This window comes from Penicillium bovifimosum, assembly GCF_028826915.1.
Source record: "Penicillium bovifimosum strain IBT 22155 chromosome Unknown utg000007l_segment0_segment0, whole genome shotgun sequence".
NCBI classification, from domain to species: domain Eukaryota; kingdom Fungi; phylum Ascomycota; class Eurotiomycetes; order Eurotiales; family Aspergillaceae; genus Penicillium; species Penicillium bovifimosum.
The window spans coordinates 260,473-276,131 of NW_026622716.1; the positions used below are offsets into that span (position 1 = coordinate 260,473).

Sequence of the window (15,659 nt, forward strand, 5' to 3'; positions counted from 1 at the left end):
CGATTTGGATTCCAGGCAGATAAGAGTGGATGAAGTTGGTGGAATTTAGCCTACTTCTTAGCGAAGCGGCTTTTGTGTCTAATGGATTTGCCATAGCGGAAAAAGAGGAACGGAAACGGTATCATGGCAACAGTGAGAAACGCCAACAATGATGACGCCCATTGGTATCCTAGCCCTTCAAACATGTGCTCGCCGAAAAGTGGGAATACGGCTGGGGTTTCAGATTAGCTTGATGCTGAAAATCAAATGGCATTCTACTGACTCCATATACGTACCGGCAAAAATGCATCGGATGAAGCCATTTGCAGCCATGGCGCTCGCTGCGTACGTTGGATAAGCGTCAACCTAATGCAAGTTATGTCAGTTGTGCCTTTCAACGATTTTAATAAACCAGAAAACTTACAAGGAAACCGAAAATAGAGGTAAACAGCAGCAATGCCCTAGTTTGGTCCACGTCAGCTTTTGAACCCTTTTCCTCTTGCACGAGAGCTTGTACTTACCCAAATCCAAATATGGTAGAGCCTATGATAGGAACAATCCAGTGCACCCAGGGGAATGTTGTCCATCCAAACATGAACATGCCAACAGGCACAATCAGAGAGCCTACCATAGCAGCAGGAAGCCGGAACTCGGGCTCGCTAGCATGGATACCCGTCTCTTGTTCTTTCTTTCGCATAAGACGGTTTCGCGCATTGTTCCAAACCGGATTCATGAAAATAGCTAGGATCATGCCAACACCAATTCCTAGGAAGGATAGACCGACTTGCCACAAGTTGAAGCCATGATTGTTGACAAAGACCAGCGGGAAAGCGTCGAAAAATAAGTAAAGAATACCATGCAAGAGTGCTGCAAAAATGCAGAGGCAGAAACACATGGGTTCAAGGAATAGAAGCTGGAATGGTCGGAGTAAGGAGTTGCCAATTGCGTGGGCAACAGACCTGTGCGCTCTTTCTATAGGAGCAAACCATGATTCGTTGTTTGTCTCTTTTCGAAGCTTTCTCGCCTTGTCTCGTAATAGAATCGGATCTTATCACATGTTAGTTACAGGACAGTCAGGACTTGAAGATTTTCCATAAACTTACGAAATGTCTCAGGAACAAGGAAGATGATTGCTAGCCACAAAGCAAAAGACCAAATGATCAAAACGTAGTACGTCCATCTCCAATCGAGATAAGAACAGATCAAACCGCCAATCAGGGGACCCAAACTAGGTCCGATAAATGGCGACACTGAGAAGATAGAAATTGGGTGTTGTAGTTGCGCCCTGTCGAAGAGATCGTGAATGGTGCCTCCAGCCACAGCGAGGAAAGCGCTGCCAGTGAAGCCATCGAGGAAACGAAAAACGAGAATCACCCCAATCTTGGCGACGGCCTGTGGTATAATGAAAATCACATAGATCGTCCAGGAAATGAGGTAAATGGGTCGTCGGCCGTAAAACTCGCTCAGGGGCCCAAGAGCCATAGGACCGAAACTGATGCCGAGAACGAAAAGAGAAAGACCAAGAATAGACACTATTCTTGAGTTGCCCAGCTCTGCTTCCATCTGTTGGTATGTCGCGGTGTAGATGGAACTAGCGCATGTCCTGAATATGTTGCGTTAGGCTTGGTTCAGTTGCTGTTGATCGCAACTTACATGCACAGACTGACAGAACAAATGACAAGAGTGATGCGCCATTTTTTCAAGGTGCTGTAGCTACGAGGGCATAGAGGATCCGCCTCACCACCCTCCCAGCCGACCTCGTAAATGTCTTTTTCCGTGCTCGGTGGGCTCTGGGCTTTTTGGTCTGCTCGTGCCATATCCGGAGTCGCGGTCTTGCTTGTGTCGTCCAGCGACTGCATTTCGCTGTCTTCGCTTTGCTTTTTCATGATTTCACGAGATCAGTTTGCTCGATCGATTTTGGCTTGTATGGAAGTAGCCACTACAGCGCTGAAAAAGATGCCACGACGAGAATCGTGCAACGCCGGATGAATCGTTCATTTTTATATTTGACCTAAACAAAGTAATTGAGCGAAATGAGCCGACGCGCCCCTATTTTCATGCATTCGGAGGGTTGACAAAGCACTTGAGGGCTGGAACTGGGCTGGCTGGCTCAGGGCTGACTAGACCTGGAGCGGGTGTCGCGATGATCGGCATCTGGGACCCTCTCCTAGCTGGCGACGGCGGGACAAATGGAATCAATTCTGTGAGTATCTGCCGTTGCAATTGATTCAAGACCGTACTGTGTAAGTAGGATCCAGATTCCAGGTCCAGACTCGGGACCCCGATCGGCCCGAACCGGTCCCAGTCCCGCCCTCCCCAATCTAAATTCTAGACCAACTCAGGCTCCACTAAACCCTCCGTCCGCATGCCTAGTGGCCAGCTTGAAACGGATCGCCCATGCTCAAAAGCATACTAGTACACCACGTCGCCGCCATGTAGCCGTACTCTGAAGGTGGTTTCGCCCAAGTTCTGCATACACAAGCAGCCTTCATTCATCACCTTTTGGTCAAACTCACCCCACAAATACAATGTCTACCACGACTACGAAACGCGGCTACCACAACACATCATCGTCATTTCTCCTTCCCAATGAGTGCGACTTTTCAGAACACAGGCTGAATTGAACCCATTGGCCATATTGACATGGTGGACGCCATTGTGGCATTTGAGGAGAACCGAAAAGCAGACTCTCTGCGATGTCTCCAACAACTCAAACCCAGGTTGGACAAGATCTATGATAGACTAAGAGACGGGTGTGGTTTTGGGGGCCACAGGTGCTCTCGACATTTTGTTATGTGCGAAACCCCGTTAATTTATAAAGGCTACAGGCTAGGATAGCATCGAATTTGCAGCGAAGTAAAACAAACGAATGGCAAAGTATCCTAGACAATGTTGGTTACCACTTACCAGCACCACTTTGCGCATTGATCTATGGAGAGTATACAAGTGAATTCCGGATCGGGAAATAGCCCCGGCCCTTGAAACCCTTACAACATGGTGCCTACAAAATCCTTCGGGTCTGTCGGCCCCTTCCGCCTAATCTAAGCGAAGCCGGCGAAGCATCCTAAGCAAATGACACGCTAACTTGGCTATCTAGTTTCTTACTACTTAGCGAGAGTAACCCCGGAAGAGACTGAGTATCGCCTCGCGGGCCTGGGGATCTCTCGCGTACTCAGCCACCTGCGCTGGTGTCTTTTTAGTCTTTGTACCGATCTTCTTGCCAACAGACAGGACAGTGGGATCCGCGCCAGCCTCCAGCAGCATCTTAACGATTTCCACGTTGCCGAGCCTCGCAGCGAGGTGTAGAGGTGTGCCCCATTCGTCGGAAGTCGCATTCGGGTCTACGCCCTTGTCAAGCAAAAAGCGGGTCTTCAGCTCGCGCTGCTGTACACGCGGAGCGAGAGAGTAGAATAACAGATTTGATTCTAATTTCGCGCCGTGTTCGAGATATAGCTCGAGTATGGAGGTGGTATCTGGTTCCTGGGTGCTCAGGATAACTCCGCCGAGGGGAGGGATTCCTCTTGGTCCGGGGAGGTTAGGGTCCGCGCCGGCAGAGAGCAATACAGCAGCAGCCGAGGGATTAACAATCGTACTATACCACCAGAGACGGAGTTAGTTATCTAAGACATCTTATCTCTTTTTTTATTAGGGCGCAACATACCGGAGTAGAGTTTCGCCGCTAGAAGTCCTCGCATTGGGGTCCAAGCCGTTGTCTAGAAAGAGGCGGACAATCCGAGGGTCCTGGTGGAAGTCTTTTCCGTGGAGACGGTTCGTTGCCCTTTCTGTGACGCGAGCACCTGCGTCAAAAAGGGTAGCCACAGCATCAGCGTGTAGCATTAGTGTTGCATTTTCAAGTCCGGTGTTAAGGTCTTCAACGGTTAAGCGGCCGGTGGCGATTGCTTCATGGATTTTTGGCATATCGCCAACGACGCACGCATGGTGAAATTCTCGGTGAAAGGCGTTAGTCTCCATTGTAGCAGGTTGCCGAGGATATCCGGATGAAATGATAGATGGATGGAGATGAGTTGGATGAGGTCGTATTGAAATATAGAGAAAGAAAACACGTGATGTCCACATGCCATTACCCTGGACTCCTGGAGACTGGGGTCTTCCTCACAGTACGGAGTGTTGGAAATGGTACAGGCTGTTTTACCACTAGACCACAACAAAAACCATTGAAGGTTCCTGTTTATAGCCCAGGGAGGCTGTATCCCAGTCTGACACGGACGGGAGTACTCCGTAATATAATCTGAGTCACTAGGTTGCTGTACTAGTAGAGAACTAGTGTTAGCGAGATGATAGAGCCGATCCATTGCAGGAATATCTGGACGTGTGCACGCTCTCAGTAAGGCAGAAACAGGAGTAAGGCCGAGGTTCGTCTTGCATCATAGGCTGGCTCGCAAAGTCAATAAGGAATGCTTACAGAAATACAGAAACAAGTATTTGTCAAACTATGGACAATATGAACATATCGCGATCGTGGAATCGTTACTGTACACTCACCTTGTATTCTTGGCGGCGCTCTCATTTACGTATTGGAAAATGCCATCTTCTCGTCGCCGCAACTCCCGCTGGGCCATTGTTGTTAGAATTTCAATGCTGTCGCCGCGGCCCGTCTCCCAGGCACGGCCCCCGGTACTGTTCGATGCCTGACTGTCGTCGATGGTGTCCAGGTCCATGGAGCAGCGTGGGGCTGCCGTGTGCTTTACGAACTGCCGGAGAGACTCGCGGAGATTCTGGGCCGTCTGGGAAACGAGCTGCAGGTGGATTTCGGCGGCCGACTTTCTCGATACCTGCAGCCGGATGCCTCCAATGTTGATTTGCGGGGCTTCTTCGGGTGACGCATCCATCGTGGTGGGACTACCTGTGTCTTGCAGCTCGTGTCGCAGCTTCGCCATGGAAAATTCATAGGCCTCGAGAAGATAGCTGTAGCAGCCCAGTATGAGCAGAGACGTCATGCCGTGGCACTTGGCAATCGGCATCGGCGGGTAGCATGGCCCGTTCTCCTTCAGGCGCTGAAGTATCTCGGTCATCTCGGCGCTAAGCCTGTATATGACCCCCATGTCGTCGGTCATGCTGAAGGACACGGCGAGCGACTCGGACAAGGCGATGAGCTCGGTGTGTGTGACTACGAGCCGACTGTGCAGGCTCTCACTCTTGACCGAAGCGGCGGCAGAAGGCACCTCGCTGCTGGAATGAGTGTCATGGTGTGTGCCGCTGCTGGAGCGGTGGGGGCTGTCGACCCCCAAGGACGAGAACAGGTCGTTGCCAGTATTTGAGCTTGCGGTTGGTGCCGTAAGCGTACCACTGTGTATCGCCTCATCGATGGGCAGATAAGATTGTCCGTAGTCTTCGAGCAAGGGTGGGTGGTCCCACAAGTAGGCGGCAGTGTTCTCGTCGGAATGGAGGTTGCTGAAGAGGTCTATGCTGCAAGCGGCAGATGGAGGCAGGCTGATGAATGGTACGTCAACTGTGTCATGTCTGTGAGCTTTCCATGTCAAATACATTTGATGCGAAGAAGAGCAAGGTTCGCGACATACTGCTCGTGGCTGGGGTTTGGCGTTGGCTGGGCAAGCTTGACTGGCCTGTCCCGCGACCGACCGGACGACCAGCGTGGCCGCTCGGACTGTACTTGCAGACTGCGCTTGACCGTATGCACTTGTGGCACTGGTTGGACGACGCATCCTTGGTGCACCGCGTTTTGGCGGCGTAGCAACGATCGCAGGCGGATCGAATAGGGTTCATGCTAGCGTTTCTAAATTCTCGTGGTATGCTTCAACGCTGGTAGAAAAGCGACGAAAAGTGGGCGTCTTCCGAATCCCGATTGCGATTTGCGACTCAAGGCGGTGCAGATAGGAGGTACAAAAAGAATACGAAATGGAACAAGAGAAAATGAATGTCTACAGTAGAGCAAACATTCATTCTCTAGGCTGGCGATGAGAATTGGACAGCGGCCTACTCCGTACAGGCTCAGCGGTCAAAACGGTAGCCTGGTTTGTAGCACAGTAGCATATGGAATGACTACGGTGCTACATGGGTGCAGAATTTTACTAAATAAAAGTAGTTCCTTGTCACGCTGGCAGCGTCGGTTGTTCCATATCCACCGAAGAAGCGTGCGACGGCAGTGGGGATTTCCCGGTGGTTTCGGGACGGATCATCCCCTGACCGGCCAAGCGGGGCCAAGCGGGCCCAAGCCGCCAGGGGCGGTTCCTACTTGTCATCGTCGCTAAAGGCCGTGTACGGAGATTAAGGAGCGTTGAGCCGCTGAATGGATTGGACATTCACATCCTTCGCAATGAAAATAGCCGTCTCGAGGAACCTTCGAAGATGGTAGTCTACATGAACTATCGTGGTCTACACAGTACACAGTACATGACCGACGTCAAACATGCATGATGGATGTTGACCCAAAGATTGCGGTATTGAGAATCTCAACGAAAACCCCTAAATGTCATTCATTCGTTACCAATAACCAAATAAACGCAGCCCACCGAAGCACTACTTGTTCAATCCAAGTGGATTATCCGCAGTCTGCTCCTTCCCTCCAGTACTAGACACCCCCTTCTGCGCACTTTGTCCCACGTTCTTCGTCGTATTCCCGAGTCCCTCCGTGGCACCCGAAACCGTCTGTCCAAGGCCGGACGTTGCGTCGCCGACGGTTGAGCCGAGGCCGCTGACTGTTGAGCCGAGTGTGTTTGTCACGCCGCCGACTGTTTTGCCTAGTGTATCGCCGAGGCCACCGAGGAGTCCGGCTAATGGGTTTGGTTAGTTGGGTACTTGGGATTTGTGGTGTAGGTCTGGGACGTACGGTTTTGGCTTTGGCTGTTGTCGTTCGACATTGTGGGATTTGTTTAGGGAGATAAGTATCTTGATTCTTGTAGGTTGGAGTTTGATGGAGGATGTTATGATCGTGTTGCATGGAGTGAAGGTGTTATTTATATCAGCAGCATGGTGGAAACCGGTTACATAGTAATGATCTAATGGGTGTTACCTCCACATTTCTGTCATGGGAGATATCCGGGCCGCGATGAAAGTCGTCCAATGACGTTGGAGGAGTAATTGGGATCCATGGTTGACAGCCACCATGATCGCGTTTAATATGAAAACGCCCTGATCTGACGTAGGTTTGGACCCCGTGTCCATGCCGTGTCTGCGCTTTCAAGATAGTCATTGGTTAATATTGTCCGAGTGCTAAAAGTTATTCATTGTATTAATCTGTCGTATAACTTGTGAGCGTTGGCTATTACTGTATGTTGGTTTGGAGGGTATGATGTCATTGTTATTCGAAGCTGTATTGTATTGAGTGGATCTGCCAGAAGTAGAACAGTCTATGCCTCTAGGTAGCTGGATGGTACTGCGTAACCATATCCTCGGCTCAGCCACACACAGTCACACTCTCTTCTCCATCTCCCTCACACTGTAGAGACAGGTATTCACTCAAACGACCCATCACACGTCCTGCTGCCTTCCGCACGTTCACAAACAGAGACGTTCGATCGATTTGAGTTGTGGCGACGTTACCCACCAGCCACCTAGGATTTATTCTCATGTTAGATCACAGAAGCATCAAATGTAGGAGATATACTTACCCCGTCGCCATCCAATTGAGCCTCCCTACGCTCTGGTGCCTTCCGCATGTTCACAGACAGAGACGTTCGATCAGTCCGACCCGCAGCAGCGACACCCACCAACCACCTGTAATTCATTCCAGTCAGCTCACAGAACCACCAGAGTCCAAGAAGAGACTTACCCCAGTTGCCACACAATCAAGCCACCACACGTTCTGCTGCCTTCCGCCCGATCACAGTCAGAAACGCTCGCCTTCGATCCTAAATAGAAGTGAAAGGGCAAAACGCACGACCAAGAACAAAAGCAAACGCCAGCAAGCACGAATAACATTTTTTTTGGAGGTTTTGGAGTTTTCTGTGAAAATCAAACGGCAAAAGCCTCGAAACAAGAACAAAAACCAAGAAAAAAGCAAGAAAAAAAGAAAGGAGATAGGAACAAAAGAGAATGGTGAGAATGAAGCCAGGCCTTACCTCTATGGACGAGGAAGCGGACGAGGTGGACCCTGGGAATTGGCTATCAGGATCAGGTACATGCCCCAGCAAGGAATAGGAACGCAAGTACGGCGAGCAAGGCTGGCACAAGTCTTGGAAAGATGAATGCCACCACAAACAACGTCAAGCAGAGGTGACTGAACGAGGTGTGGGACATACGCCCAACCTGGACGTGGGTTTGGATGACCACACGTGAATGTCGACGAGAGTTGAGTGCGAATGGCATATCCAAGGACTTGAGTACAGGCGTGAGGGGCGATGCACTGGGGGATCCATCAAGATCAGGTAAGGCTTCCAGGAGCGCACTCGTGCCGAATGCGCCGATGTTCTCACTCCAACAAGGTAGAGCCCTGGGCGGAATGAGCCTCACCTGCACGAGGTCCGCATCGTCCGGGAAGTGGACAGACTTCCGAGGAGGGGGAAAGTCGCCGCAACAAGGTGGGGGGAGGTCCCGGGGTGGGATAAGCCTCACCTGAACGAGGTCCATATCATCCGGGAAGTGGACAGTCTTCCGGACGAATGGCTCGTCAGATGGGAGCTCCTCCAGGTTCTCATCCACATTGATAAGGCAAGACTTCAGAGGAGGGGGACGGACGAAAGAAGAGGGGGGAGGAAGAGAGACGGGGGAGGAAGAGAGACGGGGGGAGGAAGAGAGACGGGGGAGTAAGAGAGTAGTTCATCGTGGAACGTGATAAGAAGTATTGACACTGGGTTTGTAGAGTCAGATGCAATGCAAATGAGAAAAGGCCAGTGGCAGTGGAGAGAGGAGAGAGGAGAGAAAGCAAAGAGTGAAAAGGAAGGGGAATAAATATTGTTTGGGGCCGTCCATGGCAACGAGAAACTAAACAGGAAGTGACAGCAACCAGAAGTTATACCAAGGCAGGTGCGATGGTGGCCATGGAAACGCCGTGGACGAGTGATTAGGGTAAGGAAACTACGACTTCGCCAGAGCAGGAACCTTCCAAGGTTGGAACATCTATAATAAGTAAACATGAACTAACTACAAGCTAGATGTGAGTGTGCTCATGTAAATGCCAGGAAAAACAGCAATGAGGCCAAGAAACAGACAAGTCTGCACCTGGGCAGAAATATCTACATACTTGAGTAATGATGAAGCTATACAAGGTGTGTGTGTGATTATGGCACCGAAGTAGTCAGGGCAAGGAAACAGGAAAGTACGACGTTGGCGTCTCCAGGACAGGAACATCCATAGATTGATTGAGTAAATATCAAGATGTACAAAGTAGGTGTGAGGATCCTGCACCTGTCCCATTCCCTCGCCAACACCTCCACAGCCGAGAAAACAGGCTACAAACCTCTTTGTGCTAGAGACAATTCCAGAGTCTCCAGTCACTATTAACCAGTCAATCGATTGCACTGCTGTATACATGTAGTCGACAGACCGTCACAGACGAGGTCCGAGAGGGCATTGAATTCGATTCCACAAGGTGTGAGAGTCAGAGCTAGATGATGATAATGACCCGATACAACCGAACAACCGCTACTCGATGCTCATAGGAGCTAGAACTTATCTCACTTATCTCAGTCTGGCACAAGCATGGCGGTATGGCATGGCATGGAAGGATAAAGAAGAATGAACACGAACCCTCTTGCGCGGCGAGAGAGCCTAGAAGGCAAGTTAGAACTCGTGAGTCCGTTATAAGGCGATATGTATTGATGATTGATGACTAGGTAGATGCATAGGCGCTACATACCATAAGGTGGTAGCGAATTCCGATTTCCAGCATTCGTAGATTAGATCATTGTATGTAGCCAAACCCTGGAACCTGCCCGAACCCACTCCATACTCCATAGGACCATAGTACACACTACACAGTATGTACCCGATTGACCCTCGAGGGGTTGTGCCATTAACACTACCTCTACCATACCAGTTTGGTGCTTATCTCTAATCTGATTGGCAAGATGGCCGAGTTGGTCTAAGGCGCACGGTTCAGGTCAACCTGATCCCGATGGTTCATTTAAACTGTCTCCGTGTCTCGAAAGGGGCGTGGGTTCAAATCCCACTCTTGTCATATCTTTTTGCTTTTTGCTTTTGCAGAACCGGACATCATGGTGCCGGAACTGCTGATAGTCGGAGGTGCAGATCATTATGCCTAGCTCAGGGCCTTCGGATAGAGACCAGGTGGTTTGCACCCGTTGAATAGGTGGAATGGCAGTCATGTAAACAATTTCCAGCAGGTTTAGAGCAGTATCCTTGGTACTGTGAGATTTGCTGGTGGGACTATGAAAAGGTGGAGCCGATGTAATATGGCACGCTAGTCTTAATTAGGACGCTATATCAAGAGATTGATCCAACCAACCCAGAAACCTGTCTTTTACAAATATAACTACACTCAATTCTATGCTCCAGCCATGTCGAGGCAATATTCCTTTCGGGACATTAGCTCTAGGGCCTGTTCTCCGAGTTCTGAATCCCAGAAAGGGGTTTGCGAAGTGCCATCATGGCTACGAAAGAGCTTGTCAAGAGAGATACCAACCAGTCTGAGGAGGAGCTCAAAACAGAGCTTCAGACAGCCTGACGGTCAAGTAGTAATTGGTTTGACAGATTCATGCCTTTGGCAACTTGCCTCACTCCCGTTCAGAGAGACAGGCCCTCACCATGGGCACGGGTTACGGGTATTGTTTCCTTCTATTCTACAATCGACAGTACAACGATATAAGGCTCTATTATCTTTCTTTCCTGGTTTTAGTTTTTTGATGTGCTTCTCTTTACCGCCGTATGTGTTCTCAATCCTCCGATACGCCTTGTATATGAGATCTTCTTTGCGATGATCAAGCACCCTGTTCAGTTGATATTCATCGGTACCTTATCCATGGGCCTTGCAACCACCATCAATTGATCTGTAGTGTATGCGCTCCTGCATCAGGCTCTTGGCTGAGCTACTTGCCTGGGGATTGTGGGTCTTTGATGCGATCGTCTCGTGATAACAGCAGAGAGCGCTATAGTTGACTTTCAACTGTACGTTCCCTCAACCGCCCCCCAGTATACGATGTGGACAGTCATTACCAGCTAGGTCCTGTGGAATATTGGGCTTCCCCTTGCGGATGGAGATGGTGATTTACCTTGAAACTGGGTCTGTGTCCGCGAGTATTTTCCCCCAAACCGAGATGAACGAGACTCAGGTCCCATCTTCTATGCGCTCAGCTTCTTGGTCTTGGTTGGAGTAACTCTATGGGCATTTGATTTGATCTGGCTTTGCTTTGTAGCTGCCTCGATCTCGCAGTAAAGCTTTGCTTTCAACCTCGGGTGGTGGGTCCACCTTCCCACTGGGGGTGTTTGCGCACCAGTACTTGTCAAATTGACAAAGAACTCATTTCTGAACTCTTCAACGTACTCGGAACAGGAGGCTGATCATGTTCTACAATCTCATTAATTAAAGCGCGGCTAATTTAGCGCAGATCCTCTCCTTATCTGTGGTTGTGCTGTGGATCATCGTTAATATTGACACTCTCAAAGGGGTAATTTCGGGAAGCTTTCCAGCGCGCCCTGCCTGTCAGATCTCCAGCTTGCCGCAGGTTGCGGAGGACAGGGATGCTGGAAAGCAGCATGATACCTAGGTGCTCTCATAGTTTTTCAGGTAGCACGTACTTTGTGTAGTACCTGTGAGTGGTGTGATCCCATGCTTTGCAAGGATTGCGGAAGATAAGCCAATGACCTAGATAGTATGAGACACCACTTGAAGAGCGAGTTTCAGGTTTGTAACGTGTTGTGTAAACTGCTAAGATCCAAGCATCAGCCTCGTAAGTCGTAACTGCCGTAGCTTGAGGAGTGCATTAAAGGTAAGTGTATCAGCTGACAGCAGAATAGCCCCGTGTGAGTGGCTCTCCCCAGATCCGCTCACGTGATGTGGAGACGAGAATCTCAAATTTCCGTTTTTTTCGCTTTTTTTATTTTTTATTTTTTATTTTATTTTTTAAATGTTTTTTACCCTCGCCATCGAGGATTCCAGCCCAGTGTCATCCACTTCATCTCCAATCTACTTTTGCTGGACCGTCTGATCCGCTCAGGACTCCAGCAAATAGATTTGGACCGCCTTCGCCGCCTCTTCGGATCAGCCCAGCTGGTCAACCCCCTGAATCTCTTGGAGAGCGCGACCGTCGACTCAGTTCTCAAACTGCGCTGACCGACACGCTTGGGTCTCCGTAGCCGCTAAGCCCAATTCGGGAACCCCTCTTGGCTGTCCTTTCTGCCTGGTTGCCTCAGGCCACCAGGGAACAACAAACACCCGTCGACGCGGCCTCGGCGCGACTCAAGTGGCGATCTTTCATATAGAATTATTAGCTGCGCTGGCGCGACATCGCTGACAGTTCCGGGCAAATTCCCCCCTTCTGTTGTGCACATTCTCCATTTGCAGCTAGCTTGCAATCATTTTTGGACTGTGCTAGCCCTTGCATGCCTCGCGCTTGAAGGATCGGATCACTCTTATCGTCTGTCGCTTACGGCCAAGTCCCAGCGCAATACTAAAATTGAGTCAAAATGATGAACTACGGTGGTCACCCATTCCACCCTCAACAGCCACAGCAAGGTCAACAGCAGCAGCAGCAGCAACATCAAGGTGTGCAACCCCAACATCCGTTGGGTCCACAGCCTCAACGTCAGCATGCCCAGTCGCCCTTGCTAGGCGCGGGGCCTACCCTTCCCCAGCATGGTAGCCCGTTCCCGGGCGGTAAGCCGATTTTCCGGGGACAACCGCAGCAGAACTTTGCCGCGACACAGTCTCCGGATCTGCGCAAAATGACGCCGACGTCGGGGTCATTAGGTGGATACCCCACCAGCAGCAGTTTTGGCCAATATCCTGGACAGTTTGCGGCGCAGAGCTCTCCAGGTTTGATGTCTCGCAACCCAGATCCAATGGCTTTGCAAAATCTTCACCGTGGGTATAATTCAATTGCCCACCTCAGGCCGCAACCAGGACTTAGTCCTACCACTGGTCTGACCCATGGGCATCCCATGAATGTTCAATCGCCGCAGCAAGCCATGAATCGATTACCTCACGCAGGCATGCAGCAAGGCGACAGCCACACTTCGGCCAGTCCCTCCATGGCTAGCCCGTCTATGTTTGCCATGAATCAACAGCGACAGCAGCAACCGCAGTCACAGCCGCAATCGCCGCAGCAGACGCATCAACAATTGCAACATCAGATTCACCAGCAGCAGCAGTTCCAACAGCAGCAAAGAATGGAGCATCAAAAACAGCTTCAGCAACAGCGCATGGAGCAACAACACCAACAACGCATGGAACAGCAACGGATGGAGCAGCAGCAGCGCATGGAGCAACAGAAGGAGCTGGAACTAGAACAGCAAAAGCTTGAAGAGCAGAAGCTGTTGGAGCAACAGCAACAACGCCTAGAGCAACAGAAGCAGCATCAGCAGCGCATAGAACAGCAGAAGCAGCAGCAGCAGCAGCAGCAATTGGACCAGCAGAGGCTGCAAAAATTGCAGCAGCAAGCTCAAGTACACAACCCATATCAGCAACAGGCACCCTTCCCCCAGCATACTCAGCCCCCGTTCCATCCTTCCCAATATCAGCAACATCCAGCTCAATCGCAGCATCAATATGCCGCTCACCAGGCGCAATTCACTCAGCAGCAGCAGACACAATTCCAACAGCCGCACCACACTCAGTTCCAACGTTACCAGCCAGGAACGCAGTCGGCTGCCTTGCCTTCATCACAGCCAGCGGCACCAGTTGCTCCTACTCCTATGGTTGCTGAAAGCCCAACCATGAAGGTCGACGAGTCGAGCTCTGCGCAAAAGAAGAAGGCCAAACCTAAGAAGGCAGCTCCGGCCCCCGCTCCGGCTATGCCTCAACCCCCTGCTCAGGTCCAGACTCAGCCGCAAGCTCATGTTCAGCCTCAACTAAACATTCCTATGCCGGCTTCTAATCCAATGCCCACCCAGACCAATGGGCAGGTGCAGATGCCCGCTGTGGCCGCAGCTGGGGGTGATGCAGTTGCTACTCCGCCTCCTAAGCGTCGTCGGGGACGCCCTCGGAAGGAGGAAGTCGCAGCTAGGCTTGCTGCACAGGCTGCGCAGGCTGCCCAAAATGGCGAACCTATCCCAGGAGCACCCCAGTCGGGACAGGCTTCATTCACGGCAAACATGACACCAACTGCACCAGGATCAGTAGCGACCACCACCAAAGGAACACCTATTATCGGACCAGATGGAACTCCTTTGAAGCGGAAACGTGGACGTCCTCGTAAGGCCGATCAGATTGCGTGGGCTGCTGCAACCGGTCAGCCTTTACCACCGCCTAAACCACGGAAGCCAGCTTCGGCCAAACCCAAGGCGCCTGGGACCGGTCGACCACGTGGAAGGCCTCGCAAGGCTGATGTGGCGGCTGCGGCTGCGGCTGCGGCTGCTGCTGCTGCCGCCGCCGCCGGGGACCAGACACAGACAGAGATTAACTCCCAGTTGGCTGAAGGCACAGATACAACGAGCACACTGAAACATGCCACCTCTACGATAGATGAGGAGTCGCGCAAACGGCCCTGTCCAACCCCACCACAGATGCATCAAGGCCAGTCTTTGCCTCAGCAGCAGCAGAACATGCACATGTTCCAGCCAGGTCAGCCTTCCCAACCGCAGCCCGGCCAGCACCTTGGCCAGCCGCAGGTCCAGGACATGCACCAGCAGCAGAACCCACACATGTCTCAGTCTGGCCACCTGCCCCACAGTCAGTCTCTGCCGCAGCAGGCGGGCCAGCCGCTTGCCATGCCACACATGCAAATGCACCATCATTCTCCTGTCCATCCTTCGCGACCTCCCCCTCACCAGCCATATCTCCAATCACCTATGCAGCAACAGATGCAGCACCCGATGTCTGAGTCTCCCGTCCACGGGATGCCAGGACAACAGCGCCGAGCACCAATTCCTCAACGCAGCCAGGCTCCTCCACCACCTGCCCCGCAGCATGAGCACCAGCATACATTTCAGATCCAGATGCAGCCCCAACCTACCTAGTGGGTGGTGATTCTCTTTTTATCTTATGTGCTGCACTGCAAACCTCGGTCATTTGTGATGTACTTTGTTCCATCCGAAAGAACGGTGTTTATCGATTTATTGTTCTACGTCTATGAGTTTCTGGTATCAATGTTTTCGAAGGTTGGCGTTCCGTGTTTTTCGTGTCATTGGCATAGGCATTTCAATGTTGCGTCTATTGTTCACTTAGCCTGTGATTTCTTTCTTTGTTTCTTATATATCTAATTCCGAGTACATACTCTAATTTCCATCTTGTTTGCAATCACGCGGTCTAAATTCAGTCAATCCAGTCCTTCCGTACCTACTGTAGGTAGAAATCAGTCATCCATCCACTCTAGGTACCTATGAGATACCAACACCGACTTTTCATCAATCATATTCTCGTATTTTCATAGGTAACCTAGGTAAGGGACATGACTATAGACATCAATTCGCTTAACACCCAGAACAAGAGATAAACTAAAAAACACCTCCATCAAAATCAACCAACCCCTCAAAAGCCTCCATCCCAGTCCCACTCCCATTACTATCATTACTCTCCCCATTCCCCTCCATCAGCCCTCCATCCACACTCCCATTTCCACTACCATCCCGATCCCGATCCCCATCCC

The 15,659-nt window shown here is 50.9% G+C and overlaps 6 protein-coding genes across 6 annotated transcripts; 1 reads left to right on the forward strand and 5 right to left on the reverse strand.

Moving 5' to 3' along the window:
- Nucleotides 1-50: 50 nt before the first annotated feature.
- Nucleotides 51-1,865, reverse strand: N7515_009027 (MFS transporter; the record flags this gene model as incomplete). Its single annotated transcript, XM_056669771.1, has 6 exons — nt 51-211; nt 276-345; nt 404-440; nt 501-1,026; nt 1,083-1,582; nt 1,633-1,865. 6 exons carry the CDS (start codon nt 1,863-1,865, stop codon nt 51-53), a joined length of 1,527 nt encoding a protein of 508 aa, XP_056517570.1.
- Nucleotides 1,866-3,087: 1,222 nt separating this feature from the next.
- N7515_009028 (ankyrin repeat domain-containing protein) lies at nt 3,088-3,951 on the reverse strand (the record flags this gene model as incomplete). The annotated part of the gene is made up of 2 exons (XM_056669772.1): nt 3,088-3,571; nt 3,641-3,951. 2 exons carry the CDS (start codon nt 3,949-3,951, stop codon nt 3,088-3,090), a joined length of 795 nt encoding a protein of 264 aa, XP_056517571.1.
- Nucleotides 3,952-4,478: 527 nt separating this feature from the next.
- Nucleotides 4,479-5,486, reverse strand: N7515_009029 (uncharacterized protein; the record flags this gene model as incomplete). The annotated part of the gene is made up of 1 exon (XM_056669773.1): nt 4,479-5,486. The coding sequence occupies one exon, from the start codon at nt 5,484-5,486 to the stop codon at nt 4,479-4,481; it is 1,008 nt and encodes a 335-aa protein (XP_056517572.1).
- A 991-nt stretch (nt 5,487-6,477) lies between these two features.
- On the reverse strand, nt 6,478-6,818 carry N7515_009030 (uncharacterized protein; the record flags this gene model as incomplete). The annotated part of the gene is made up of 2 exons (XM_056669774.1): nt 6,478-6,731; nt 6,788-6,818. 2 exons carry the CDS (start codon nt 6,816-6,818, stop codon nt 6,478-6,480), a joined length of 285 nt encoding a protein of 94 aa, XP_056517573.1.
- A 678-nt stretch (nt 6,819-7,496) lies between these two features.
- On the reverse strand, nt 7,497-8,526 carry N7515_009031 (uncharacterized protein; the record flags this gene model as incomplete). Its single annotated transcript, XM_056669775.1, has 4 exons — nt 7,497-7,511; nt 7,569-7,674; nt 7,730-7,808; nt 8,199-8,526. The coding sequence occupies 4 exons, from the start codon at nt 8,524-8,526 to the stop codon at nt 7,497-7,499; spliced, it is 528 nt and encodes a 175-aa protein (XP_056517574.1).
- Nucleotides 8,527-12,540: 4,014 nt separating this feature from the next.
- On the forward strand, nt 12,541-15,030 carry N7515_009032 (uncharacterized protein; the record flags this gene model as incomplete). Its single annotated transcript, XM_056669776.1, has 1 exon — nt 12,541-15,030. The coding sequence occupies one exon, from the start codon at nt 12,541-12,543 to the stop codon at nt 15,028-15,030; it is 2,490 nt and encodes an 829-aa protein (XP_056517575.1).
- Between the last annotated feature and the right edge of the window lie 629 nt (nt 15,031-15,659).